This window comes from Coregonus clupeaformis, chromosome 29 (assembly GCF_020615455.1).
Source record: "Coregonus clupeaformis isolate EN_2021a chromosome 29, ASM2061545v1, whole genome shotgun sequence".
Taxonomy (NCBI): Eukaryota; Metazoa; Chordata; class Actinopteri; order Salmoniformes; family Salmonidae; genus Coregonus; species Coregonus clupeaformis.
Genome location: NC_059220.1, coordinates 8,486,340 through 8,514,013, shown reverse-complemented (window position 1 = coordinate 8,514,013; position 27,674 = coordinate 8,486,340). Strand labels below are relative to the sequence as shown.

The 27,674-nt window shown below is 44.2% G+C and overlaps 1 protein-coding gene across 3 annotated transcripts; it reads right to left on the bottom strand.

Annotated features, from left to right (window-relative positions):
* Positions 1-990: 990 nt before the first annotated feature.
* LOC121544648 (ensconsin) lies at positions 991-17,041 on the bottom strand. 3 transcript variants are annotated; one of them, XM_041854659.2, is made up of 17 exons: positions 16,882-17,041; positions 14,602-14,724; positions 13,822-13,896; positions 13,411-13,569; positions 12,539-12,702; positions 11,782-11,884; positions 8,914-9,033; positions 6,149-6,426; positions 5,375-5,499; positions 4,860-5,155; positions 4,511-4,664; positions 3,721-3,892; positions 3,476-3,580; positions 3,072-3,125; positions 2,495-2,703; positions 2,282-2,334; positions 991-1,994 (listed from the first exon to the last, which is right to left on the bottom strand). In XM_041854659.2, exons 1-17 carry the CDS (start codon positions 17,015-17,017, stop codon positions 1,984-1,986), a joined length of 2,337 nt encoding a protein of 778 aa, XP_041710593.2. In that variant the 5' UTR covers positions 17,018-17,041; the 3' UTR covers positions 991-1,983. The 3 variants fall into 3 exon arrangements, with proteins under 3 accessions (XP_041710593.2, XP_041710590.2, XP_041710592.2); XM_041854656.2 differs by having other exon boundaries at positions 991-2,334; XM_041854658.2 differs by having other exon boundaries at positions 991-2,334; positions 4,887-5,155.
* Between the last annotated feature and the right edge of the window lie 10,633 nt (positions 17,042-27,674).

The following is a 27,674-nucleotide window of genomic DNA, read 5'->3' as shown; positions in this document are numbered from 1 at the left end:
CCACTCAAGGACATTCAGAGACTTGTCCCGAAGCCACTCCTGCGTTGTCTTGGCTTTGTGCTTAGGGTCGTTGTCCTGTTGGAAGGTGAACCTTTGCTCAGTCTGAGGTCCTGAGCGCTCTGGAGCAGGTTTTCATCAAGGATCTCTCTGTACTTTTCTCTGTTCATCTTTCCCTCGATCCTGACTAATCTCCCAGTCCCTGCCGCTGAAAAACATCCCCACAGCATGATGCTGCCACCCCCATGCTTCACCGTAGGGATGGTGCCAGGTTTCCTCCAGACGTGACGCTTGGCATTCAGGCCAAAGAGTTCAATCTTGATTCCATCAGACCAGAGAATCTTGTTTCTCGGAGCTGGTTGTCCTTCTGGAAGGTTCTCCCATCTCCACAGAGGGACTCTGGAGCTCTGTCACAGTGACCATCGGGTTCTTGGTCACCTCCCTGACCAAGGCCCTTCTCCCCCGATTGCTCAGTTTGGCCGGGCAGCCAGCTCTAGGAAGAGTCTTGGTGGTTCCAAACTTCTTCCATTTAAGAATGATGGTGGCCACTGTGTTCTTGGGGACCTTCAATGCTGCAGAAATTTTTTGGTACCCTTCCCCAGATCTGTGCCTTGACACAATCCTGTCTCGGAGGACAATTCCTTCGACCTCATGGCTTGGTTTTTGCTCTGACATGCACTGTCAATTGTGGGACCTTATATAGACAGGTGTGTGCCTTTCCAAATCATGACCAATCAATTGAATTTACCACAGGTGGACTCCAATCAAGTTGTAGAAACATCTCAAGGATAATCAATGGAAACCGGATGCACCTGAGCTCAATTTCGAGTCTCATAGCAAAGGGTCTGAATATTTATGCAAATAAGGTATGTTTTTTATTTGTAATAAATGTACAAAAAGTTCTACAAACCTGTTTTCGCTTTGTCATTATGGGGTATTGTGTGTAGATTGAGAATGTTATTTTATTTAATCCATTTTAGAATAAGGCTGTAACGTAACAAAAATTTTAAAAAGTGAAGGGGTCTGAATACTTTCTTAATGCACTGTACATGGACAGGAGGGCAGTGTATGAAACAAATGACAACCTACTCATACCAGATCACAGATTTATCAGTGCATTGCTTTATTTGTTTTTACACCTTCTTAATAAACAGACTTACATTTTACACTTCAGACCCTTTTTATATATAATTTGTTTTCTAAAATGATTGCACAATTTCCAAGTAAGGAACTGCCAAAATACTTTGCAAGTGGTCAACCCTCAAGTGAGTAGAGGACTCTAATACTACAAACCACACAAGTTCCATAGCAGCTTTGAAAAATATTATTAGATTATATCCACAGAAATAGGGAAAGTAAGACAGAAAGTGGCGTTTATTTGAACTAAAAACAAAAGCTTTTGGTCAGAAACTAGCACACCACTATCCTACTAACTGGAAGGCAAAGTGCTCAAATAGCAGCATAGTTAGGAAAAGCTTAGGGAATAAGCTACAGCACATGACTAAAAACATCAGTCAAGATTGTGAGACCTTCAGCACCAATACAGTAAAAAATGTATAGACAGAATACATCTTTACACAATGTATTAATGTATCTAACGCCCACCATATCAAACTATTAATTTAATCACTTTAAATCTACAGCTAGGAGGCATGGACCCTCATTTACAGAGTAGATAAGACATTGTCATTGCAGCAACACTGAACAAGCTCCCCTGTCTAGTGTTTCAGAATGTAGATGGTGATGCCACATGCAGCTCGTGCCATTTTGGATTAAAGAGAAATGTGACCAAACGGTGGTGATCTCCTTTCGAGATAGGAAAGTCCTCCAGAGAAATGTTTGTTTCTTATCACATGCTCTCTCTAAAAGTGCAGGGCAGGAAAAAAATGCTGAAGTTATTGCTTTCTTTGTTGAAAAAGGAAAAAACACCACAGCTGTGGAAAGATTCGTGGATGGGTTGTCTCCCCCCTCTGATCTGTACGATACTCAGATAACTTCTAAGGAGTACGTGATAGAAATGGGTTAATAAGATCAAATCAGTGGATTCAGTTCATACTTAGACTTAGAGGCACATACCAAAAAATGATTGAGAGACCTTAGCTATGTAATCAGCTTCAGGGTTCGAATCACACATTGAATATTGAGAGCCCATAACCTCTTGGCGTTGCCCGAAGTAGAAATCTTGGACTTTTGGGGGGCTCATTCGTTCAGGACTCTAGTGTAATATCTACATAGCATAGAGAGTATAGATGAGCTGATGGAGGATGTGGTGATGAGTTCTCACCTGTACTCTGATGGGACTGGATCTCCTCCATGCCTGTCAGAGTTATCAGGGACCTGAATGAACGAATGAATGAACGAACGAACAAATTAATACATTAATGTCCCATAGAAAGAATAGCTTGACGACATACAAGACATCACTTCAGATAACATTATATATTATATCACAGAACATACATCAAACAGACATAAATATACTGTAGATATACAGTACCTCCGTTCTTTGAAGGCCACGACAGGAACTATGTTGTCTTCCACGCCACTCAGACCTAGATTGGACAGCTTGGTCCCCGTCCCGACCCCTAGGTTGATGACCTCTTCTAAAGTGCCGTTGCCGTTCTTCACAGGCTCAGTGTTCTTTTTTGGTTGGGCTTCCTCTGGAGAGGAGGAGTTCCTGTTTGACTTCCCATTCAGGACAGGCTTCTGCATGAAAACAATCATGTCAATTTGTTTAAGGCAAGGGAAAGTTCTGTTTGTTTTGAAAAAAGTAAAATATGGTTCCGAAGGATGGTATTTGGGGCAGGAAAGTGCAAGGGCTTTTTGTTTAGTTTTAAACTAAAGCCACTGTACCTTTGAGATGGATTTCTGCATGAAAGCAATCACATCATGAAAGCAATCACAGCAATTTGGTGAAGGACAAGTTTGTTTTGTTTTTAAAAAACAAAATATGCTTAACAACGGTGGTAATTAACTTTTTTTTTGCTTAAGAGGTTAACTCTGGTACTTGTGGCAGAAAACCTGAGTGCTTCAGGGCAGTGTACTGTTCCTCTGAACTAGGCTGTTGTACTGACTTTTTTATCTTCAGTTGTGGTCTTCCTAGTCCTCCTCATGATCAACTCCAGTCGCTGAAAACAAAAAGAGGTCTGTGAAAAGTCTTGAAAGCTTTCATTTAAACTATCATAACACCCTTATGAAAACAAATGTTTCATAACATAACATTTCACCCTTATAAAAATAATGTTTTTTTTGTGAAACACAACAACAATTACCCCTAACATCCCTCTACCCCATGTATTGAAGTTAAGCTCCACTGTATAAAGATCCTGGGTGCTCCTTGTTGTCAATTCGACACTATCTGGATCCCCAAGATTATCCTAAAAAGCATTTCAGTATGATAAGAATATGACACATAATGACCCTCATGTTTCTTGTAACTGCCTAGAGTTCAGAGTTCACGTCTTCCCTCCATTATCACCTTTTTCCTCTCCTGTCGTTGTTCCTCCTCCTTCTGGAAGTGCTTCTCTCTCTGCAGCCTCTGCTGCTCTGCCTTGTCCCTGGCCTGGGCCTCCTCCTCCTCTCTCTGGGAAAGGACACAGAGAACCAGAGCCATTACGGAACAAGATGCTGCATTATTAACACTGATACAAACTTTATATACTGTACATAAGTGGACGAAGTTGGGCTTCTACTAAAATTGTATTTATAGACTACATCCCTCACCTGTTTCTGGAGGAGAGCAGCTTCCTGCGTGGCTCTGAGGGCTCTCTCCTCCTCTACATGTCTCTGCTCCTCTTCCTCCCTCCTCTTCCTCTCCTCTGCCAGCCACTGGGCCTCAGCCTCGAGCCGTGCTCGTTCCTCTGCCCTCCTGCACTCCAGCTCCTCTCTGCCTCGCCTGTGATGCCACATAACATGCCATAACATAACACGTGCATAACACCACAGCACATCACCATACAAATTAATCTATCCTCTGAACATGTGAAATGCTCCCTTAGACCAGGGTTTTCCAAACTCGTGCACCCCCCCAGGTGCACGTTTTGGTTTTTGCCCTAGCACTACACAGCTGATTCAGATTTTGCTGATGAGTTGGTTAATTGAAACAGCTGTATAGTGCTAGCGCAAAAATGAATCGTGCACCCAAGGGGGCCCCCAGGACCGAGTTTGGGAAACCCTGCTTTAGACTACTGGTGGTCCTCTGTAGCTCAGCTGGTAGAGCACGGCGCTTGTAACGCCAAGGTAGTGGGTTCGATCCCAGGGACCACACATACACAAAAAATGTATGCACGCATGACTGTAAGTCGCTTTGGATAAAAGCGTCTGCTAAATGGCATATTATTTATTATTATTACTACCTTGGCAGGTCCGTCGTAAAAAAAAAAAAAAATCACAACCACATTTTTGACTTTTAAGCAAAAAGATTACTCAACAGGTTTTATTTTTCTACTGGGAAGATGAATGTTGGGTCAGTAGAAGAGAGATGGGAAGATGTAAGGTGCTCCTCCGTCCGTACCTCTCTACCTCCTCCCTGCGCAGGCATTCCTCCTCCTCTCTCTCTCTCTTCAGATGGGCCTCTCTTCTCTTCTCGGCCAGGAGACGTGAGGCCTCCTCTGGATCCATGGTGCCAGCAGAGGACCTGGGGCAGGAGGGGGCTCCAGGAAGGGGGGCTGAGTAGGTGGACATGTCATAAGAGTCCAAATGCACATTGAACCAAATTTCCTGATTGTTTTTTAATGAGTAGAACTGGACTTCCTGCATTGACTGAACTAAAATGGAATTGACCCCACCCTACACTGTACATTATAATATCTGAAATGTATCTAGGGAATTCCAGAAATAAATAGTAGTTGATGGTGCAGTACCTTGCACTTTTAGATGCTGACTATCACCTGTATCGTCCTCAGGTGAGCCTAGGAATGGTTGGACCTGGTCCCATGCTGCTGCTGAGATCCTGATAGGTCGTGAGTTCCCGGGGGAGAGGGTGTGATTGGGGACTGGAGCCCAAGGAGAGATGGTCTGGCTGGGCCGTGAGTTTCCAGGGGAGAGGGTTTGGTTGGAGACTGGAGGACCATCCTCCTCCGGAACAGGGTCCAGTTCCAGCCCAACCTGCTTTGATGGAGGCTGTCTGATCACAGGTTTGTGTCTGATCACAGGTTTACTGAAAAAAAGAAGAGGAGAATACTTTTGTTGAGATAAATAAGCAAACAATATCAATTTACTGGACAGGTTACAAGTATTCTACAAAAGACGTGTGGTTGGTTAAATTATGCACAACAATTCTCAAGAGAGCTCTCACTGTATGAAATAAATTAGGTACATGATAAGTAGTTTGTGTGACACAACATCCAGACATAGTAGCAGACGGACAGTCACATACCGTTCTGGAGAGGGCACTGCATCTCTGCTCTGTGGGTTTGTGGGTAACACTTTCACGGGAGCATTGGTTATGTAAGGCTGCTGTCTGACCGTCCTCTCACTCTCCTTCTGCTGTGCTGCTTTTAACTTAATAATAAATCAACAGCCATGTTACAAGATCATTTTACTGCAGTCTTTTTGGGACTGCAGAAAGACATCAAAGTGATTTAGGCTTATAACCAATAAATGTTGTATCTTAGAAAATGCATAGAAAATTGTGACTCTCTGGTAGAGTATGACAGTGAATATCGTCCAATAATCCAGTTTACATGATGAATGGATAGAATAGAATATAGAGTTTATTGTCTTCCTCCAAGGAAATCATTTCCCACAAGTTCGTACATTACATGGAGGCAAACCAACACCACCATCCCACCAACCCAGTCGACCCAAGCATTTAGCAATCATTGAGGTTCAACTATCTATCTCTATGTTTACAATTACATTTCCAGAAGGTATTACCTGTGATGTTATATAACCTGTGATGTAATATTACCTGTGCCACGATGATGGGTCTGTTGCCGGTACACTCTTAGAAAAAAAGGTTATTCTAGAACCTAAAAGGTTCTTCAGCTGTCCCCATAGGATAACTATTTGAAGAACCCTTTTCAGTTCCATGTTCAGAGGGTTTTACATGGAACCAAAAAGGGTTCTACCTGGAACCAAATAGGGTTCTCCGAATAGGGTTCTCCTCTTTTTCTAAGAGCGTATGGCTGGGACTGGTGGAGGCGGCTACCTGGTAGTTTGCCCGGATGATAGACCGGTAGTCTGCCCGGAGATTTGCCTGGAAGAGTGACTGTGCCCGGTGGTGATCAGGTGGTCCAGACCGGGAGTCTGCCTGGAGGCCTGACTGCACCCAGTGGTGGTCAGGTGGTCCAGACCGGTAGTCTGCCTGGAGGCCTGACTGCACCCAGTGGTGGTCAGGTGGTCCAGAGCGGTGGGGTGATTTGTGAGAGTTGGTGGCAGTGGCAGACATGGAGTGGCATGAAACTGAACGGGGACAAACATGGACAACTGAACCAGTTTGTTTCATTGTTGTGGAGCAATGGGGTGGACGGTTAGCAAGTGATACAGTGAAAGGATGTAAGTGTGCCCAAAAATGGTTGAAAAAGAAGAGGAAAGGAAGCAAAGAGTTAGTAGATCATTTTAATTTGCTTGCTAGCAACGATACTGAGCTTTTCATTTTGGTGGGAAATCTGGTCATGTAAATAAGTAATTACAGTGGGGGGAAAAGTATTTAGTCAGCCACCAATTGTGCAAGTTCTCCCACTTAAAAAGATGAGTGAGGCCTGTAATTTTCATCATTGGTACACGTCAACTATGACAGATAAATTGAGAGAAAAATTTCCAGAAAATCACATTGTAGGATTTTTAATGAATTTATTTGCCAATTATGGTGGAAAATAAGTATTCGGTCACCTACAAACAAGCAAGATTTCTGGCTCTCACAGACCTGTAACTTCTTCTTTAAGAGGCTCCTCTGTCCTCCACTCGTTACCTGTATTAATGGCACCTGTTTGAACTTGTTATCAGTATAAAAGACACCTGTCCACAACCTCAAACAGTCATACTCCAAACTCCACTATGGCCAAGACCAAAGAGCTGTCAAAGGACACCAGAAACAAAATTGTAGACCTGCACCAGGCTGGGAAGACTGAATCTGCAATAGGTAAGCAGCTTGGTTTGAAGAAATCAACTGTGGGAGCAATTATTAGGAAATGGAAGACATACAAGACCACTGATAATCTCCCTCGATCTGGGGCTCCACGCAAGATCTCACCCCGTGGGGTCCAAATGATCACAAGAACGGTGAGCAAAAATCCCAGAACCACACGGGGGACCTAGTGAATGACCTGCAGAGAGCTGGGACCAAAGTAACAAAGCCTACCATCAGTAACACACTACGCCGCCAGGGACTCAAATCCTGCAGTGCCAGACGTTTCCCCCTGCTTAAGCCAGTACATGTCCAGGCCCGTCTGAAGTTTGCTAGAGTGCATTTGGATGATCCAGAAGAGGATTGGGAGAATGTCATATGGTCAGATGAAACCAAAATAGAACTTTTTTGGTAAAAACTCAACTTGTCGTGTTTGGAGGACAAAGAATGCTGAGTTGCATCCAAAGAACAACATACCTACTGTGAAGCATGGGGGTGGAAACATCATGCTTTGGGGCTGTTTTTTCTGCAAAGGAACCAGGACGACTGATCCGTGTAAAGGAAAGAATGAATGGGGCCATGTATCGTGAGATTTTGAGTGAAAACCTCCTTCCATCAGCAAGGGCATTGAAGATGAAACGTCGCTGGGTCTTTCAGCATGACAATGATCCCAAACACACCGCCCGGGCAACGAAGGAGTGGCTTCGTAAGAAGCATTTCAAGGTCCTGGAGTGGCCTAGCCAGTCTCCAGATCTCAACCCCATAGAAAATCTTTGGAGGGAGTTGAAAGTCCGTGTTGCCCAGCGACAGCCCCAAAACATCACTGCTCTAGAGATCTGCATGGAGGAATGGGCCAAAATACCAGCAACAGTGTGTGAAAACCTTGTGAAGACTTACAGAAAATGTTTGACCTGTGTCATTGCCAACAAAGGGTATATAACAAAGTATTGAGAAACTTTTGTTATTGACCAAATACTTATTTTCCACCATAATTTGCTAATAAATTCATTAGAAATCCTACAATGTGATTTTCTGGAAAAAAAATTCTCATTTTGTCTATCATAGTTGACATGTACCTATGATGAAAATTACAGGCCTCTCTCATCTTCTTAAGTGGGAGAACTTGCACAATTGGTGGCTGACTAAATACTTATTTTCCCCACTGTAAGTAAGCATTGTCCAAATCCATATTGGAACGTCAATGCCCCTAAAATCAATTAATTTAACCAAATACACTTTATTGATGCTATGTCCTTTTTCTTGGATTGAGATCTGGTCTTTATAAATGTCTATATACACTGGGTATACCAAACATTAGGAACACCTTCCTAATATTGAGTTGCACCCCCCCTTTTGCCCTCAGAAAAGCCTCAATTCGTCGGGGGCATTGACTCTACAAGGTGTCGAAAGCGTTCCACAGGGATGCTGGCCCATGTTGACTCCAAGTTGGCTGGATGTCCTTTGGGTGGTGGACAAACTGTTGGTGGACAAACTGTTGAGCGTGAAAAACCCAGCAGTGTTCAGTTCTTGACTCAAACCAGTGCGCCTGTCACCTACTATCATTCCCCGTTCAAAGGTACTTAAATCTTTTGTCTTGCCCATTCACCCTCTGAATGGCACATACACAATCCATGTCTCAATTGTCTTAAGGTTTAAAAATCCTTCTTTAACCTGTCTCCTCCCCTTCATCTACACTGATTGAAGTGGATTTAACATGTGGCATCAATAAGGGATCATAGCTTTCACCTGGATTCACCTGGTCAGTCCATGTCATGGAAAGAGCAGGTGTTCCTAATGTTTTGTACAATCAGTGTATAACTGTTACTCTACAGGCCTTTGGAGAGTACCTTCCTCTTCTCTTGACTGACAACTATGACTCCTGCTCCTGGCTAGGTAGGAGCATGTTGGGGTGAGGAGGCGGCAGACCAGAGCCCTCTCCCAGGCAGTCAGGGGGGAGTGGCGAGGAGCTACAGCAGAGCCAAGCATAGTAGAGAAAAGACAATACACAGGGACAGAGAAAATATAGAAAATACAAGAGAGGTATAAAATACAAGATAGAGATATAAAATACAAGACAGAGATATAAAATATAAGACAGAGATATAAAATACAAGACAGAGATATAAAATACAAGACAGAGATATAAAATACAAGACAGAGAAATAAAATACAAGACAGAGATAGAAAATACAAGAGAGATATAAAATACAAGACAGAGAGAGAAAATACAAGACAGAGATATAAAATACAAGACAGAGATATAAAATACAAGAGAGATAGAAAATACAAGACAGAGATATAAAATACAAGACAGAGAAATAAAATACAAGAGAGAGATAGAAAATACAAGAGAGATAGAAAATATAAGACAGAGATAGAAAATACAAGACAGAGAGAGAAAATACAAGACAGAGAGAGAAAATACAAGACAGAGAGAGAAAATACAAGACAGAGATATAAAATACAAGAGAGATATACAGTGAGGGGGAAAAAGTATTTGATCCCCTGCTGATTTTGTATGTTTGCCCACTGACAAAGACATGATCAGTCTATAATTTTAATGGTAGGTTTATTTGAACAGTGAGAGACAGAATAACAACAAAAAAAATCAGAAAAACGCATGTCAAAAATGTTATAAATTGATTTGCATTTTAATGAGGGAAATAAGTATTTGACCCCTCTGCAAAACATGACTTAGTACTTGGTGGCAAAACCCTTGTTGGCAATCACAGAGGTCAGACGTTTCTTGTAGTTGGCCACCAGGTTTGCACACATCTCAGTAGGGATTTTGTTCCACTCCTCTTTGCAGATCTTCTCCAAGTCATTAAGGTTTCGAGGCTGACGTTTGGCAACTCGAACCTTCAGCTCCCTCCACAGATTTTCTATGGGATTAAGGTCTGGAGACTGGCTAGGCCACTCCAGGACCTTAATGTGCTTCTTCTTGAGCCACTCCTTTGTTGCCTTGGCTGTGTGTTTTGGGTCATTGTCATGCTGGAATACCCATCCACGACCCATTTTCAATACCCTGGCTGAGGGAAGGAGGTTCTCACCCAAAATTTGACGGTACATGGCCCTGTCCATCGTCCCTTTGATGCAGTGAAGTTGTCCTGTCCCCTTAGCAGAAAAACACCCCCAAAGCATAATGTTTCCACCTCCATGTTTGACGGTGGGGATGGTGTTCTTGGGGTCATAGGCAGCATTCCTCCTCCTCCAAACACGGCGAGTTGAGTTGATGCCAAAGAGCTCGGTTTTGGTCTCATCTGACCACAACACTTTCACCCAGTTCTCCTCTGAATCATTCAGATGTTCATTGGCAAACTTCAGACGGGACTGTATATGTGCTTTCTTGAGCAGGGGGACCTTGCGGGCGCTGCAGGATTTCAGTCCTTCACGGCGTAGTGTGTTACCAATTGTTTTCTTGGTGACTATGGTCCCAGCTGCCTTGAGATCATTGACAAGATCCTCCCGTGTAGTTCTGGGCTGATTCCTCACCGTTCTCATGATCATTGCAACTCCATGAGGTGAGATCTTGCATGGAGCCCCAGGCCGAGGGAGATTGACAGTTCTTTTGTGTTTCTTCCATTTGCGAATAATCGCACCAACTGTTGTCACCTTCTCACCAAGCTACTTGCCGATGGTTTTGTAGCCCATTCCAGCCTTGTGTAGGTCTACAATCTTGTCCCTGACATCCTTGGAGAGCTCTTTGGTCTTGGCCATGGTGGAGAGTTTGGAATCTGATTGATTGATTGCTTCTGTAGACAGGTGTCTTTTATACAGGTAACAAGCTGAAATTAGGAGCACTCCCTTTAAGAGTGTGCTCCTAATCTCAGCTCGTTACCTGTATAAAAGACACCTGGGAACCATGCATCTTTCTGATTGAGAGGGGGTCAAATACTTATTTCCCTCATTAAAATGAAAATCATTTTTTTGTTTTGTTATTCTGTCTCTCACTGTTCAAATAAACCTACCATTACAATTATAGACTGATCATTTCTTTGTCAGTGGGCAAACATACAAAATCAGCAGGGGATCAAATACTTTTTTCCCTCACTGTAAAATACAAGACAGAGATATAAAATACGACAGAGATATAAAATACAAGAGAGATATACAATTCAAGACAGAGATATTAAATACAAGAGAGATATAAAATACAAGACAGAGATATAAAATACAAGAGAGATATAAAATATAAGACAGTGATAAAAAATGCAAGACAGAGATATCAAATACAAGAGAGATATAAAATACAAGACAGAGATATAAAATACAAGACAGAGATATTAAATACAAGAGAGATATAAAATACAAGACAGAGATATAAAATACAAGACAGAGATATAAAATACAAGAGAGATATAAAATACAAGACAGAGAGAAAATACAAGAGAAATAGAAAATACAAGACAGAGATATAAAATACAAGACAGAGATATAAAATACAAGAGAGATATAAATACACGACCAGAGAGAGAAAATACAAGAGAGATATAAAATACCAGACAGAGATATAAAATAGAAGAGAGATATAAAATACAATAGAGATATAAAATACAAGACAAAGATAGAAAATACAAGAGATATAGAAAATACAAGAGAGATAGAAAATACAGGTAAGAAAGGGTAGGAAATAGGAGGAAAGTTAAGAAAGTGAAGGTTAAAAGAATAAGCTGGGAAATAGGGAGCCATTTGAGACACAGCCTTAATTGATTTACCGCTTTTGTTGTCGGTCTTCCTTCCTCGAGAGCCCTGGCTCAGTCTCTGTTTGGCCCTCTGGCTCTTCTCCAAGGTCTTCTTCACCACAGACTCATAGCGCTCCTTCAGACAACAACAAGCCTCAGTGTCAGAGATGCAGTAGTCTCTTCTCACATCCACTGTATGAGTTTGGCAAGCAAGACTAGTGATACAGTAACTTGGTCCAAGATCCATAACATCGTATTGAGCCTTAAAACCGTTTAGCTTCAAATATGTACACAAAATGTGGAAAACAGTATCTGTTTTCTGGAATTACTAGTGTAGGATTATTTCCTGAGTAATAATTTCATTTATATGGCAGTTATAGACATTGCTGATATGTGGTGAATCTGTGTTACAGGAAATAACTGTGTTTACCTATTTCTTTACATGGTAACGAATTATCTGTTTTCCTATTGGCCAATTCTTTAATTGTGTGGGGTTAAGCTTTATTGATACAGGAAGTGACAGACAGTTCTAGTTCCGGTGGCTGGTGATGTTCAATGTGGTTTGACCATTAAAGCTGCTAAATAGTTATCCGTCTCCATCCAGTCCTTGCTCCTACAGAAGGTCATCCATCCACCTGTACTCAGACCCTCAACTTACACTAGTACATTTTATTTTCTGTGGAAAAACTGCTTATATGTAAAAAGCTGTAAAGCAACACTGATGCCCACAATAGACACCTAATCAGAAGCAACTACTGTTCCATCTGACCCCTCAGGCACAAGAACTCACTGTCTCCTCCTTCATCCTCTGCCTCCTTTTCTCCTCCACGGCAGTGCGCCTCTTCTCCTCTTTCTCTCTCTGCTCCTGCAGCCTCCTCTTCCTCTCCTCCAGCTGCTGCTCATAGAGACACCTGGCCCGCTCCTCTCGAGCCAACCGGCCCAGCTCTCTGGAAACTACATACACATTAAGTGGAGTTTAGTTTGGTTTATTTATTTAACTAAATCATAGGTCCGTGGTTCTCAACCTCCTTTGGTTACAGAGCCCTAAATCACATTTAGCTGTTCATTGTGCCTATGTTCTTATGAGTCTTCCCAATTACCCCCTGGGTACAGGCCAGGTACCCCCTGGGTATAGGCCAGTTACCCCCTGGGTACAGGCCAGGTACCCCCTGGGTACAGGCCAGGTACCCCCTGGGTATAGGCCAGGTACCCCCTGGGTACAGGCCAGGTACCCCCAGGGTACAGGCCAGGTACCCCCTGGGTACAGGCCAGGTACCCCCTGGGTACAGGCCAGGTACCCCCTGGGTATAGGCCAGGTACCCCCTGGGTATAGGCCAGGTACCCCCTGGGTACGGGCCAGGTACCCCCTGGGTACGGGCCAGGTACCCCCTGGGTATAGGCCAGGTACCCAGAAGGCCAGGTACCCCCTGGGTACGGGCCAGGTACCCCCAGAGTACAGGCCAGGTACCCCCAGGGTACAGGCCAGGTACCCCCTGGGTACAGGCCAGGTACCCCCTGGGTATAGGCCAGGTACCCCCTGGGTACAGGCCAGGTACCCCCTGGGTATAGGCCAGGTACCCCCTGGGTATAGGCCAGGTACCGCCTGGGGGGACTAGTACCTCAGGTTGAGAACCACCATCATCATGGGTGGTGGCTACATACTAAGCTGTTTTTTAAGCTCCTCCCTCCGCTCAAGAGCTGTCCTTCGCTTCTCCTCCTTCTCTCTCTGCTCCTGCAGCCTCCTCTTCCTCTCCTCCAGCCGCTGCTCATAGAGACGCCTGGCCCGCTCCTCCCGAGCCAACCAGCTCAGCTCTCTGGACACTGCAAACACATTGTGGGACTTAGTAGCCACCAAAATTCTACCCTGTTACCAGATCTTTGTGCAGTATAGATAACTCCTAATAAACTAATTTGGCATGACAGTGACCATGGGAGCTGGCAAGAAGAAAGCACAAATAGATCTGGGACCAGGCTACCAAAATACTTCAGAGGAATTACTAAAATAAGTGACTGACATTTGAGTGGTCTCATAGGTGTATTAGATGTAGGGTCATCATGTGTGGCTACACATACCAAGCTGATTCTCCTGCTCCTCCCTCCGCTCCTTCGCTAGTCTCAGCCTCTCATCAACCTTCAGCGCCTGTGGCCCTGGAATATTAGAAAAGATGTACCATTCACTCTACGTCACGGTACATACAGTATGGGTTGGTGACATCAGTGATCAACATCAGTGATGATGACAGGGGATTTAAGATGGGTTGACTGTAGCTAGCTGCTCCATAAACTCAATTTCATTCAGTCTGGCCAGAATAACATTAGGTTAACAATTGGGGGACATTTTTTAAGTTTCAATAAAGAGTTAAGACAATAAATAACATTGGAAAGGTTTGTATGAAGGCACAATGACAGCTTATACTCAAACTGTTCCATGATAATAAAGCATGAAATTCATGTTTTGATAACAGTGGTGAACCTCAGAGGAAGAGAACTCATGATGACTGACCCACAAAGAACAAACAGTACCCCAGGCACAGAGAGAGAGAGAGACAGATAGAGATACACTTAGAAAAAAAAGGTGCTATCTAGAAACTGAAAGGGTTCTTTGGCTGGCCCCATAGGAGAACCCTTTGAATAACCTTTTATGGTTCCAGGTAGAACCCTTTTGGGTTCCATCTAGAACCCTTTCCACAGAGGGTTCTACATGGAACCCAAAAGCGTTCTACCTGGAACCAAAAAGCGTTCTACCTGGAATCAAAAATGTTTGTCCTATGGAGACAGCCGAAGAACCCCTATGGAATACTTTTTTTCTCAGTGTAGAGATAGAGAGGGAGAGGGAGAGCACTGGTGTAAGACCTGCTGGGTTTCCAGGACTGGTTGTGTTGTTACTGATCACAGCTGATTTGATGGAGGCAGGGACACAGATGACTGCTCTTCTCTTCTCTGAATTATTGGGCTTTATGTCTTCATTGCCTTTTTCTGGTATGAAAGAAAGAATTAAAGAGAACATCATGTTCAGGTCTCTCTGACATTCAGCTGACAAAAAATGACTCTTATTTAGTCAGGATCATTGTGAGATGTTATAAGACATTATAAGGTGGACTTATAGTTCATGACAGGTTTTACATTATAACAGCATCATTATGGTTTATACCTGCTGGCAAAATCTGAGACACAACCTTAGACAAATATGTCTTAGAATCAGATAGGTCATATCGTTCCAGTTTCTAGAAAATCTACTGGTTGTACTTGATACAGGCCTTAAGCCATGACAGCCTCTAGCCTTATCAACATGTTGATAAGATAACAGACCAGTGATAAGTCTCAACATGTTGATAAGATAACAGACCAGTGATAAGTCTCAACATGTTGATAAGATAACAGACCAGTGATAAGTCTCAACATGTTGATAAGATAACAGACCAGTGATAAGTCTCAACATGTTGATAAGATAACAGACCGGTGATAAGTCTCAACATGTTGATAAGATAACAGACCAGTTATAAGTCTCAACATGTTGATAAGATAACAGACCAGTGATAAGTCTCAACATGTTGATAAGATAACAGACCAGTAATAAGTCTCAACATGTTGATAAGATAACAGACCGGTGATAAGTCTCAACATGTTGATAAGATAACAGACCGGTGATAAGTCTCAACATGTTGATAAGATAACACACCAGTGATAAGTCTCAACATGTTGATAAGATAACAGACCAGTGATAAGTATCAACATGTTGATAAGATAACAGACCAGTGATAAGTCTCAACATGTTGATAAGATAACAGACCAGTGATAAGTATCAACATGTTGATAAGATAACAGACCAGTGATAAGTCTCAACATGTTGATAAGATAACAGACCAGTGATAAGTCTCAACATGTTGATAAGATAACAGACCAGTGATAAGTCTCAACATGTTGATAAGATAACAGACCGGTGATAAGTCTCAACATGTTGATAAGATAACAGACCAGTGATAAGTCTCAACATGTTGATAAGATAGCAGACCAGTGATAAGTCTCAACATGTTGATAAGATAACAGACCAGTGATAAGTCTCAACATGTTGATAAGATAACAGACCAGTGATAAGTCTCAACATGTTGATAAGATAACAGACCAGTGATAAGTATCAACATGTTGATAAGATAACAGACCAGTGATAAGTCTCAACATGTTGATAAGATAACAGACCAGTGATAAGTCTCAACATGTTGATAAGATAACAGACCGGTGATAAGCCTCAACATGTTGGTGCAAGAGACGTACATAAGAAAGTATATTTCTTTTGCTTGAGACAGACACACGAAAATGATCTTCCCTGACACTCAATGTTATAATAATGGATGTTATAATAATGGATGTTATAATAATGGATGTTTTAATAATGGATATTATAATAATGGGCTTCAGTCTTATGATGCGTGTTGATGTTTACCACAGCAGAGAAAGAGTGTGATTCAATAAGCTACTTCATTACCTCACTGTTTACAAAACAAAATGGCAGTAGAGAATATGATGAAAGTCTATCTACAGATATGAGGCAATATCAGATCATCTGATCCATTGGTACATGTCAGGCAGACATTCTACGGAATAAATCTAAGGTAAGATAACTTTATTATGTGGCCTAGATACATGATGGTTATATAAACAAATAAAGAGAGTCGCACACTCTATGTATAAACTCCCAGTCATTTATTGGATGAGAAACCACCTAGTTTACCCAATCAATTACTGGGAGATATAGATAGAGTGTGCAACTCTCTTCATTTGTTTTTACAGTTTATTCTCCGTTGGTCAGCACCTCTACACTAAATAATGTTCTCTGGGTGTGTGCCAGCTCATGCTTTTACTAGATACATGATGGAACATATCCTCACTGATGATGAACTAGAGAGGCTGATTCTGTCTGATTCTGCTTTAGACAGCCTGCCCTGTATATAAACACAGTAAACAGCACGGCAAAGCTACGATACCAACCTCACGTCAATGACCTCCATGTCATTCTATAAACACAGTGAACACCCCACAGCAAAGCTATCATCCTCACCATAGCAAAGCTACAGCTACCCACCACCCTGTACCCCCTGCAGTAAGAAACAACCATATCAACGCTACAGTACTCACCTCCCTGTCTCCCGGCTCTGCTGTCCTTTTTCTGGTTGTCTTGAGTATCTCTGGTAGAAACACCCTTTCTGTCTTCTTGGGGTGCTGTCTTCTTGCTGGGGGTCTCTCTCTGTTCCTTCTTCTGTATCACGGCCATGTTACTGCTAGGCACTGAGCAGGGCATACCACAGCTCTGCCACACAACACACTCTCCTCCTCCTCCTCCTCCTCCTCCTCCTCCTCCTCTTCCTCTCCTCCTTTTATATTTCTATTTCCAGATGCCTGTACTGTTCTGTATGTCCTCCTGGTCCCCTGTGCTCACTGTGCCGCTGACCGACTGCCTCTTGCTCATCTGCGCATTTCAAGCGAATAGAAGAGAAAAGGGAGTAAAAAGCAATTTGGGGTAAACTGATAAAACCAGCTGTCTTGCTGCAGTTCTGGGCTGGCTAGATCCTGCATCCAGATCCAGTGAAGTGGAAAGCACTGATGTGCACAATCCAAATAACACAGTTAAATCTGTGAGAATATAAAACACATTTCTCTTTCCCAGTTCCTATCAGGGTCCTTTACAAGCTAGATTAGAAACATGGATGTTCTACGGCATACTGAGAAGCTCTATCCTCCTCTCTCTCTCTGTGGCTCGCTGCTGTACTGAAACGGCTACTTCCCTTTTAAATGTCTCTCACAGCTCACAGACCCTGGAGTACTACTCTGCTCTCTTTAGCTACTGAGTGTCACGTACTGCAGTTGTGTCACTTTAATTATACCCACCCCACTACCACACTACACAATGCTGAATGCAAGCAGCCAGTCTGAGTCCCAAATGGCACCCAATTCCCTATGTAGTTCACTACATTTTACCTGGGCCCATAGGGCTCTGGTCAGCACTATTGTACTATATAGGGAATAGGGTGCCATTTTGGGCCAGAGCAAGCTAAATGGATAAGAAATATTCAGTGCAGGAGAAATAGGGGACGGAGGGAAAGAGGGAGGCAAAGACAGTCACTGGCAGGCAAACTAATCTATCTGGCCTTGTTCTGTGAATCGTTGCCAGGACAACAGTGGTACAGTGCTGTACTGTATGCCTTTGTGGCATCCTATTCCCTATACAGTGCACTGTAGGTCTCTGGGCTCACCCGTAGGGCTCTGGTCAAAAGTAGTGCACTACATAGGGAATAGGGTGCCATTTGGGACGTAGCCTATACAACAGAATGACATGATGGACATTAACTCACTCTGTCTCCAGTAAGAATCTGAGACAAGGGATGGAGGGATATTTATACCCTGCAATCCCACAATGCTTCACTCTAGTCTGGGTGAGTCACTGACATCATCAGCCACTAGATGGAGGTCTTTCCTTATTGGCTAGTGATTGGCTAGGCTCAAACCCAGCAATTCTAGAGAAGAATAGTGAATTTGATGACTGGAAGCCAGCGAGAGAGACTACACGACAGTAGCTTAGCTTTCAGCCTCTAGGACAGTAGCTTAGCATTTAGCCTCTAGGATAGTAGCTTAGAATTTAGCCTCTAGGACAGTAGCTTAGCGTTCAGCCTCTAGGACAGTAGCTTAGCATTTAGACTCTAGGACATTAGTTTAGCATTTAGCCTCTAGGACAGTAGCTTAGCATTTAGCCTGAAGGACAGGAGCTTAGCTTTCACCCTCCTTACATCCAGGGGGATGTTTCAATACTCTACTTTGGTTTCCTTTCTTCGTTTCCTTTCTTTCACAATCACTGATTAAAGGACTGGATAAGATCCCTCTTATGTCATGCAGGATCAGTCATCATGGAGGAAAGGAATCAATCTCAATTGAGGTATCCATTTATCTTGTTCCATCTGGACCGTGGACCGTTGTCCCACTCCTCTTCAATGGCTGTGCAAAGTTGCTGGATATTGGCGGGAACTGGAACACGCTGTCGTACAAGTCGATCCAGAGCATCCCAAACATGCTCAATGGGTGACATGTCTGGTGAGTATGCAGGCCATGGAAGAACTGGAACATTTTCAGCTTCCAGGAATTGTGTCCTGATGGCAGCGGATGAATGGCACGACAATGGGCCTCAGGATCTCGTCACGGTATCTCTGTGCATTCAAATTGCCATCGATAAAATGCAATTGTGTTGGTTGTCCGTATCTTATGCCTGCCCATACCATAACCCCACCCCCACCATGGGGCACTCTGTTCACAATGTTAACATCAGCAAACCGCTTGCCCACACGACGCCAAACACGCTGTCTGACATCTGCCCGGTACAGTTGAAACCGTGATTCATCCGTGAAGAGCACACTTCTCCAACGTGCCAGTGGCCATTGAAGGTGAGCATTTGCCCACTGAAGACGGTTACGATGCCGAACTGCAGTCAGGTCAAGACCCTGGTGAGGACAACGAGCATGCAGATGAGCTTCCCTGAGACGGTTTCTGACAGTTTATGCAAAAATTATTCAGTTGTGCAAACCCACAGTTTCATCAGCTGTCCAGGTGGCTGGTCTCAGACAGTCCCGCAGGTGAAGAAGCCGGATGTGGAGGTCGTGGCTGGCGTGGTTACACGTGGTCTGCGGTTGTGAGGCCGGTTGGATGTACTGCCAAATTCTCGAAAACGACATTGGAGGCGGTTTATGGTAGAGAAATGAACATTCAATTCTCTGGCAACAGCTCTGGTGGACATTCCTGCAGTCAGCATGCCAATTGCACGCTCCCTCAAAACTTCAGACATCTGTGGCATTGTGTTGTGTGACAAAACTGCACATTCTAGAGTGGCCTTTTATTGTCCCCAGCACAAGGTGCACCTGTGTAATGATCATGCAGTTTAATCAGCCACACCTGTCAGGTGGCAAAGGAGAAATGCTCACTAACAAGGATGCAAACAAATTTGTGCACAACATTTTAGATAAATAGGCTTTTTGTGTGTATGGAATATTTCTGGAATGTTTTATTTCAGCTCATGAATCATGGGACCAACACTTTACATGTTGCATTTATATTTTTATTCAGTGTAAATGCAGGGCCGTGCACAGACCTTTCATGGGGCAGGTGCTCAAAATGAAAGGGGGCAGGTATTTCTGCAAGAACACACTCACTCACCACAAACTGTAAGCAAGCTAGTTACAGTGACTCATAAAGATATGATTGAATTTGGGAAAATTGATTGATCATCCTTGAGATGTTTCTACAACTTGATTGGAGTCCACCTGTGGTAAATTCAATTGATTGGACATGATTTGGAAAGGCACACACCTGTCTACATAAGGTCCCACAGTTGACAGTGCATGTCAGATCAAAATATGGCTGTAACGTAACAAAATGTGGAAAAAGTCAAGGGGTCTGAATACTTTCCGAATGCACTGAATGTCTTTTTTGTAGCATTGTACAGATAAGCCGGAGTCAGACCTAACTCAAATTGAAATATCTGGTTGTGTCATTATGACTTTTGAGAATCAGTTATGACACACTGAACTTATATCATTTGAACACGAAGACAAAAGGGTTGAATAAAGACAGATTGGATCCTGAAAAATAACTGCCGCAATAACTGGTGAGTAGGTTTTTGTTCATTGACTGCAAATGAGCATTTGACAGTGTGCAGGTATTGTCTTGATTTAAAAAAATAAAATAACTAATGACTCATGGCATGCTAACTTCAATCATCTCCAAACTGCATACAAAGAAAAACTGGTATTAATGAATTCATCTGACTCTGGGTAAGTGGAAAAACTTCCAAGAATCTCCAAGAATTTCTCAGTATCACTTTAAAAATGAACACCCCATAACAGGGTTGGGGTCAATTTCAATTGAATAAATTGAAGATGTTAAAGGGATAGTTCACTTTTTTACACCTTTTTAAAAAAAACACTAAGTGGGTCATGGGGGCAATTAGACAAAGTTCAATGTTTGTGGCCAAATCCCTTGAAGTTAATAGTGGTTATTTAAATAACTCTGAACCATGGATTACAGTTTCTCCTGGTCCATCGACTACCTTCAGGGTAAGGAACCATCTGACTGGCTATAAACTGTAAAATTAATTGAATTTATAAATCAATCATTGCACATAGGGCATTAATAGTCATGGATTTCTTATTAAACTGAATCTGATAAGCTTTTCACATAAACGTTTTTTCATCAAATAAAAAAAAGTGTATTTATGAGCCCAAACCCAACCCTAACTGTACTATGTGCTCTTTATGTTCTATTTGTAGCTTTCTCCCCACATCGTGAAGTGCTTCCCAGGTGCAACAAAGGGACAAGTGGGAACGGCTTAAAACAGTAAAATGGTTGAATGGAGAAGCGATGAGAGTAAAAAATATATATGAATTAAATTACGTTTTTTCTGTTTTGTGTCCTTTGTTCTAATGTTTTATTACCATGACTACAAATATCACTGAAATAATACTTCGGTAACATACACTACCAGTCAAAAGTTTGGACACACCTACTCATTCAAGGGTTTTTCTTTATTAGTAAAACATTTTACATTATAGAATAATAGTGAAGACATCAAAACTATGAAATAACACATATATAATCATGTAGTAACCAAAAAACTGTTAAACAATCAAAATATATTTTGTATTTGAGATTCTTCAAATAGCCACCCTTTGCCTTGATGACAGCTTTGCACACTCTTTGCATTCTCTCAACCAGCTTCATGAGGTAGTCACCTGGAATGTATTTCAATGAACAGGTGTGCCTTGTTCATTTGTGGAATTTCTTTCCTTCTTAATGCGTTTGAGCCAATCAGTTGTGTTGTGACAAGGTAGGCGGTGTATACAGAAGATAGCCCTATTAGGTAAAAGACCAAGTCCATATTATGGCAAGAACAGCTAAAATAAGCAAAGAGAAACGACAGTCCATCATTCAAATCAAATTAAATCAAATCAAATTGTATTTGTCACATGCGCCGAATACAACAGGTGTAGACCTTACAGTGAAATGCCTACTTACAAGCCCTTAACCAAAAATGCAGTTTTAAGAAAGAATACCAAAAGAAAATCACAAAAAAATACAATATAAAATAATACTAAATAAAAGTAACAAATAATTAAAGAGCAGCAGTAAAAATAAAAATAGCGAGGCTATATACAGGGGGTACTGGTACCGAGTCAATGTGCGGGGGCACCGGTTAGTCGAGGTAATTGAGGTAATATGTATATGTAGGTAGAGTTATTAAAGTGACTACGCATAGATAATAAACAGAGAGTAGCAGCAACGTAAAAGGGGGGGGCAATGCAAATAGTCTGGTAGCCATTTGATCACATTTTCAGGAGTCTTATGGCTTGGGGTTAGAAGCTGTTTAGAAGCCACTTGGACCTAGACTTGGCGCTCCAGTACCGCTTGCCGTGCAGTAGAAGAGAGAACAGTCTATGACTAGGGTGGCTGGAGTCTTTGACAATTCTTACACCGCCTGGTATAGAGGTCCTGGATGGCAGCAAGCTTGGCCCCAGTGATGTACTGGGCCGTACGCACTACCCTCTGTAGTGCCTTGTGGTTGGAGGCTGAGCAGTTGCCATACCAGGCAGTGATGCAACCAGTCAGGATGCTCTCGATGGTGCAGCTGTATAACCTTTTGAGGATCTGAGGAGCCATGCCAAATTTGTCAGTCTCCTTAGGGGGAATAGGTTTTGTTGGGCCCTCTTCACGACTGTCTTGGTGTGCTTGGACCATGTTAGTTTGTTGGTGATGTGGACACCAAGGAACTTGAAGCTCTCAACCTGCTCCACTACAGCCCTGTAGATGAGAATGGGGGCGTGCCCGGTCCTCTTCTTTTTCCTGTAGTCCACAATCATCTCCTTTGTCTTGATCACGTTGAGGGAGAGGTTGTTGACCTGGCAACACACGGCCAGGTCTCTGACCTCCTCCCTATAGGCTGTCTCGTCGTTGTCGGTGATCAGGCCTACCACTGTCAGCAAACTTAATGATGGTGTTGGAGTCATGCCTGGCCATGCAGTCATGAGTGAACAGGGAGTACAGGATGGGAATGAGCACGCACCCCTGAGGGGGCCTCGTGTTGAGGATCAGCGTGGTAGATGTGTTGTTACCTACCCTTCCCACCTGGGGGCGGCCCGTCAGGAAGTCCAGGATCCAGTTGCAGAGGGAGGTGTTTAGTCCCAGGGTCCTTAGCTTAATGATGAGCTTTGAGGGCACTATGGTGTTGAACGCTGAGCTGTAGTCAATGAATAGCATTCTCACATAGGTGTTCGTTTTGTCCAGGTGTGAAAGGGCAGTGTGGAGCGCAATAGAGATTGCATCATCTGTGGATCTTTTGGGGCGGTATGCAAATTGAGTGCGTCTAGGGTTTCTTGGATAATGGTGTTGATGTGAGCCATGACCAGCCTTTCAAAGCACTTCATGGCTACAGACGTGAGTGCTACGGGTCGGTAGTCATTTAGGTAGGTTACCTTAGTGTTCTTGGGCACAGGGACTATGGTGGTCTGCTTGAAACATGTTGGTATTACAGACTCAGACAGGGAGAGGTTGAAAATGTCAGTGAAGACACTTGCCAGTTGGTCAGCGCATGCTCGGAGTACACGTCCTGGTAATCCATCTGGCCATGAGGCCTTGTGAATGTTGACCTGTTTAAAGGTCTTACTCACATCGGCTATGGAGAGCGTGATCACACAGTCGTCCGAAACAGCTGATGCTCTCATGCATGTTTCAGTGTTACTCGAAGCGAGCATAGAATACATTTAGCTCGTCTGGTAGGCTCTTGTCACTGGGCAGTTTGCGGCTGTGCTTCCCTTTTTAGTCTCTAATAGTTTGCAAGCCCTGCCACATCCGATGAGCGTCGGAGCCTGTGTGGTACGATTCGATCTTAGTCCTGTATTGACGCTTTGCCTGTTTGATGGTTCGTCGGAGGGCATAGCAGGATTTCTTATAAGCTTCCAGGTTAGAGTCCCGCTCCTTGAAAGCGGCGGCTCTACCCTTTAGCTCAGTGCGGATGTTGCCATGGCTTCTGGTTGGGCTATGTACATGCAGTCACAGTGGGGACGACGTCATTGATGCACTTATTTATGAAGCCAGTGACTAATGTGGTGTACTCCTCAATGCCATCGGAAGAATCCCGGAACATATTCAAGTCTGTGCTAGCAAAACAGTCCTGTAGCTTAGCATCTGCTTCATCTGACCACTTTTTTATTGACCGAGTCACTGGTGCTTCCTGCTTTAGTTTTTGCTTGTAAGCAGGAATCAGGATGATAGAATTATGGTCAGATTTGCCAAATGGAGGGCGAGGGAGAGCTTTGTACGCATCTCTGTGTGTGGAGTAAAGGTGGTCTAGAGGTTTTTTCCCTCTGGTTGCACATTTAACATGCTGGTAGAAATGAGGTAAAACGCATTTAAGTTTCCCTGCATTAAAGTCCCCGGCCACTAGGAGCACCGCCTCTGGATGAGCGTTTTCCTGTTTGCTTATGGCCGTATACAGTTCATTGAGTGCGGTCTTAGTGCCAGCATCGGTTTGTGGTGGTAAATAAACAGCTACGAAGAATATAGATGAAAACTCTCTCTGTAAATAGTGTGGTCTACAGCTTATCATGAGATACTCTACCTCAGGCGAGCAAAACCTTGAGACTTCCTTAGATATCGTGCACCAGCTGTTGTTTACAAATAAAAATAGACCGCCACCCCTTGTCTTACCAGAGGCTGCTGTTCTATCCTGCCGATACAGTGTATAACCCGCCAGCTGTATGTTATTCATGTCTTCGTTCAGCCACGACTCGGTGAAACATAAGATATTACAGTTTTTAATGTCCCGTTGGTAGGATATTCATGCCTGTAGTTCGTCCACTTTATTATCAAGTGATTGTAAGTTGGCCAATAGTATCGATGGCAAATGCAGAATAGCCACTCGTCGCTTGCTCCTTACCAAGCACCCCAATCTCCTTCCGCAATATCTCCTTTTCTTTCTACTGCGAATGACAGGGTTGAGGGCCCTGTCGGGTGTCTGGAGCAAATCCCTCTCGTCCGACTCAACATCATCTGTTCAGAGGGGACTGTGTGAATCAGGCCTTCATGGTCGAATTGCTGCAAAGAAACCACTACTAAAGGACACCAATAAGAAGAAGAGACCTGCTTGGGACAAGAAACATGAGCAATGGACATTAGACCGGTGGAAATGTGTCCTTTGGTCTGGAGTCTAAATTGGAGATTTTTGGTTCAAACCGCTGTGTCTTTGTGAGACGCGGTGTGGGTGAACGGATGATCTCTGCATGTGTAGTTCCCACCGTAAAGCATGGAGGAGGAGTTGTTATGGTGTGGGGGTGCATTGCTGGTGACACTGTCTGTTATTTATTTAGAATTCAAGGCACACTTAACCAGCATGGCTACCACAGCATTCTGCAGCAATATGCCATCCCATCTGGTTTGGGCTTAGTTGGACTATCATTTGTTTTTCAACAGGACAATGACCCAACACACCTCCAGGCTGTGTAAGGGCTATTTTACCAAGGAGAGTGATGGAGTGCTGCATCAGATGACCTGGCCTCCACAATCCCCCGACCTCAACCCAATTGACAAGTGCTCAGCATATGTGGGAACTCTTTCAAGATTGTTGGAAAAGCATTCCAGGTGAAGCTGGCTGAGAGAATACCAAGAGTGTGCAAAGCTGTCATCAAGGCAATTTGAAGAATATAAAATATAAAATCTATTTTGATTTGTTTAACACTTCTGTCACGGATTCTGCCGAGGCTGCTCCTCCTCCTGGTTCGGGCAGGCTTCGGCGTTCGTCGTCCCCGGAGTACTAGCTGCCACCGTTGAATGTTTCTATGTGTGATTGCTTTTGTCTGTCTGTCACACCTGTGTCCGTTGTGTCTGATTACGTGTTCTATAAGTTGCCTGTGTTGTATTGGTTAGGTTGTGTGTTGTTTTCCGCCTGTCCGTAGTGCTGCGTGTTTTGTATTTGTTTTCTTGTTTGTTTGTTATACGCATGGTTTGCGTATTGCTCGCCTCGGTTTTGTTGTTGAGGCCGTTTACTGTATTTTTGCCCAGTGGTTTTCACAGTAAACTTTGTTGGACTAAACTTCGGTGTCCTGCGCCTGACTTCCACGCTCCATACACCTCAGCCCTTGACAGAACAACACACCTCGTTCAATCTTCTCAGGACTTTAAAGGGCCCCACAAACCGCCGACCCAGCTTCCGGCAGGGCAGGCAGAGGGGCAGGTTTCGAGTCGAGAGCCAGACTCGATCTCCCGGTGCGTATACCGGTCCCTCACTGCGGTGGCGATCAGCGCTCGCCTTTTGTTGACGGATGGCCCGCTGCAGATGGACATGGGCAGCGTCCCACGTCTCCTCCGAGCGCCGAATCCACTCATCCACCGCAGGGGCCTCGATCTGGCTCTCGTGCCATGGTGCCAGGACCGGCTGATAACCTAAAACACACTGGAAAGGTGTTAAATTGGTGGAGGAGTGGCGGAGAGAGTTCTGGGCCATCTCTGCCCAGGGGATATACCTAGACCACTCCTCCGGCCGGTCCTGGCAATAGGACCTCAGAAACCTACCCACATCCTGGTTGACTCCTTCAACCTGCCCATTGCTTTCTGGGTGGTACCCCGAGGTAAGGCTCACCGAGACCCCCAAGCGTTCCATGAATGCCCCCCAGACTCTGGAGGTGAACTGGGGACCTCGGTCAGACACTATATCCTCGGGGACCCCATAGTGCCGGAACACGTGGGTAAATAGGGCCTCAGCGGTCTGTAGGGCAGTAGGGAGACCCGGCATTGGGAGGAGACGACAGGCCTTGGGAAAACCGATCCACAACGACCAAAATGGTGGTATTCCCCTGGGAGGGGGGTAGGTCGGTCACAAAATCCACCGAGAGGTGGGACCATGGTCGTTGTGGAACGGGCAGGGGATGTAACTTTCCCCTGGGCAAATGTCTAGGCGCCTTACACTGGGCGCACACCGAGCAGGAGGAGACATAAACCCTCACATCCCTAGCTAACGTTGGCCACCAGTATTTCACGCTAAGGCAGTGCACTGTCCGGCCAATACCTGGATGTCCAGAGGAGGGTGATGTATGAGCCCAATAAATAAGGCGATCACGAACCTCGAGCGGAACGTACGTCCGCCCTACCGGACACTCGGGGGAGTAGGGTCGGTACGCAGTGCCCGCTCGATCTCCGCATCGACCTCCCACACCACCGGAGCCACCAGACAAGACTCCGGCAGTATGGGAGTAGGCTCAATGGACCTCTCCTCTGTGTCATACCGCCGGGACAGGGCGTCTGCCTTACCGTTCTGGGACCCTGGGATGTATGTGATCTTAAAAACAAACCGGGTCAGGAACATGTTCCACCTAGCCTGACGAGGGTTCAATCTCCTAGCTGCCCGGATGTACTCCAGGTTACGGTGATCAGTCAGAATGAGGAAAGGGTGTTGAGCCCCCTCAAGCCAATGCCTCCACACCTTTAGGGCCTGGACTACAGCTAACAGCTCCCTGTCCCCAACGTCATAATTACGCTCCGCCGAGCTGAGCTTCTTAGAGTAGAACGCACAGGGGCGGAGCTTAGGTGGCGTGCCGGACCGTTGCGACAGGACTGCCCCTATGCCGGCCTCGGACGCGTCTACCTCTACTTGGAATGGTAAAGAGGGATCCGGATGCGCCAGCACCGGGGCCGAGGTGAACAGGTTCTTCAGTTTGACAAATGCCCTGTCCGCCTCAGCTGACCACTGCAAACGAACCGGACCCCCTTTAGCAGGGACGTAATGGGAGCTGCAACCTGTCCAAAGCCCCGGATAAACCTCCGGTAGTAATTAGCAAAACCCAAGAACTGCTGCACCTCTTTTACAGTGGTTGGAGTTTGCCAATTACGCACGGCCGACACAC

What these genes read in the sequence shown, in the direction of transcription:
- LOC121544648 (XM_041854656.2), bottom strand. Translation starts at nt 17,017, where the DNA reads ATGGCCGTGATACAGAAGAAGGAACAGAGAGAGACCCCCAGCAAGAAG. An exon ending in AGAGGATGAAGGAGGAGACA is followed by an intron (nt 11,885 to 12,538) that starts GTGAGTTCTTGT and finishes TGTTGTCTGAAG; the next exon opens with GAGCGCTATGAGTCTGTGGT. An exon ending in CCACAACTGAAGATAAAAAA is followed by an intron (nt 2,704 to 3,071) that starts GTCAGTACAACA and finishes GTTTTCATGCAG; the next exon opens with AAGCCTGTCCTGAATGGGAA.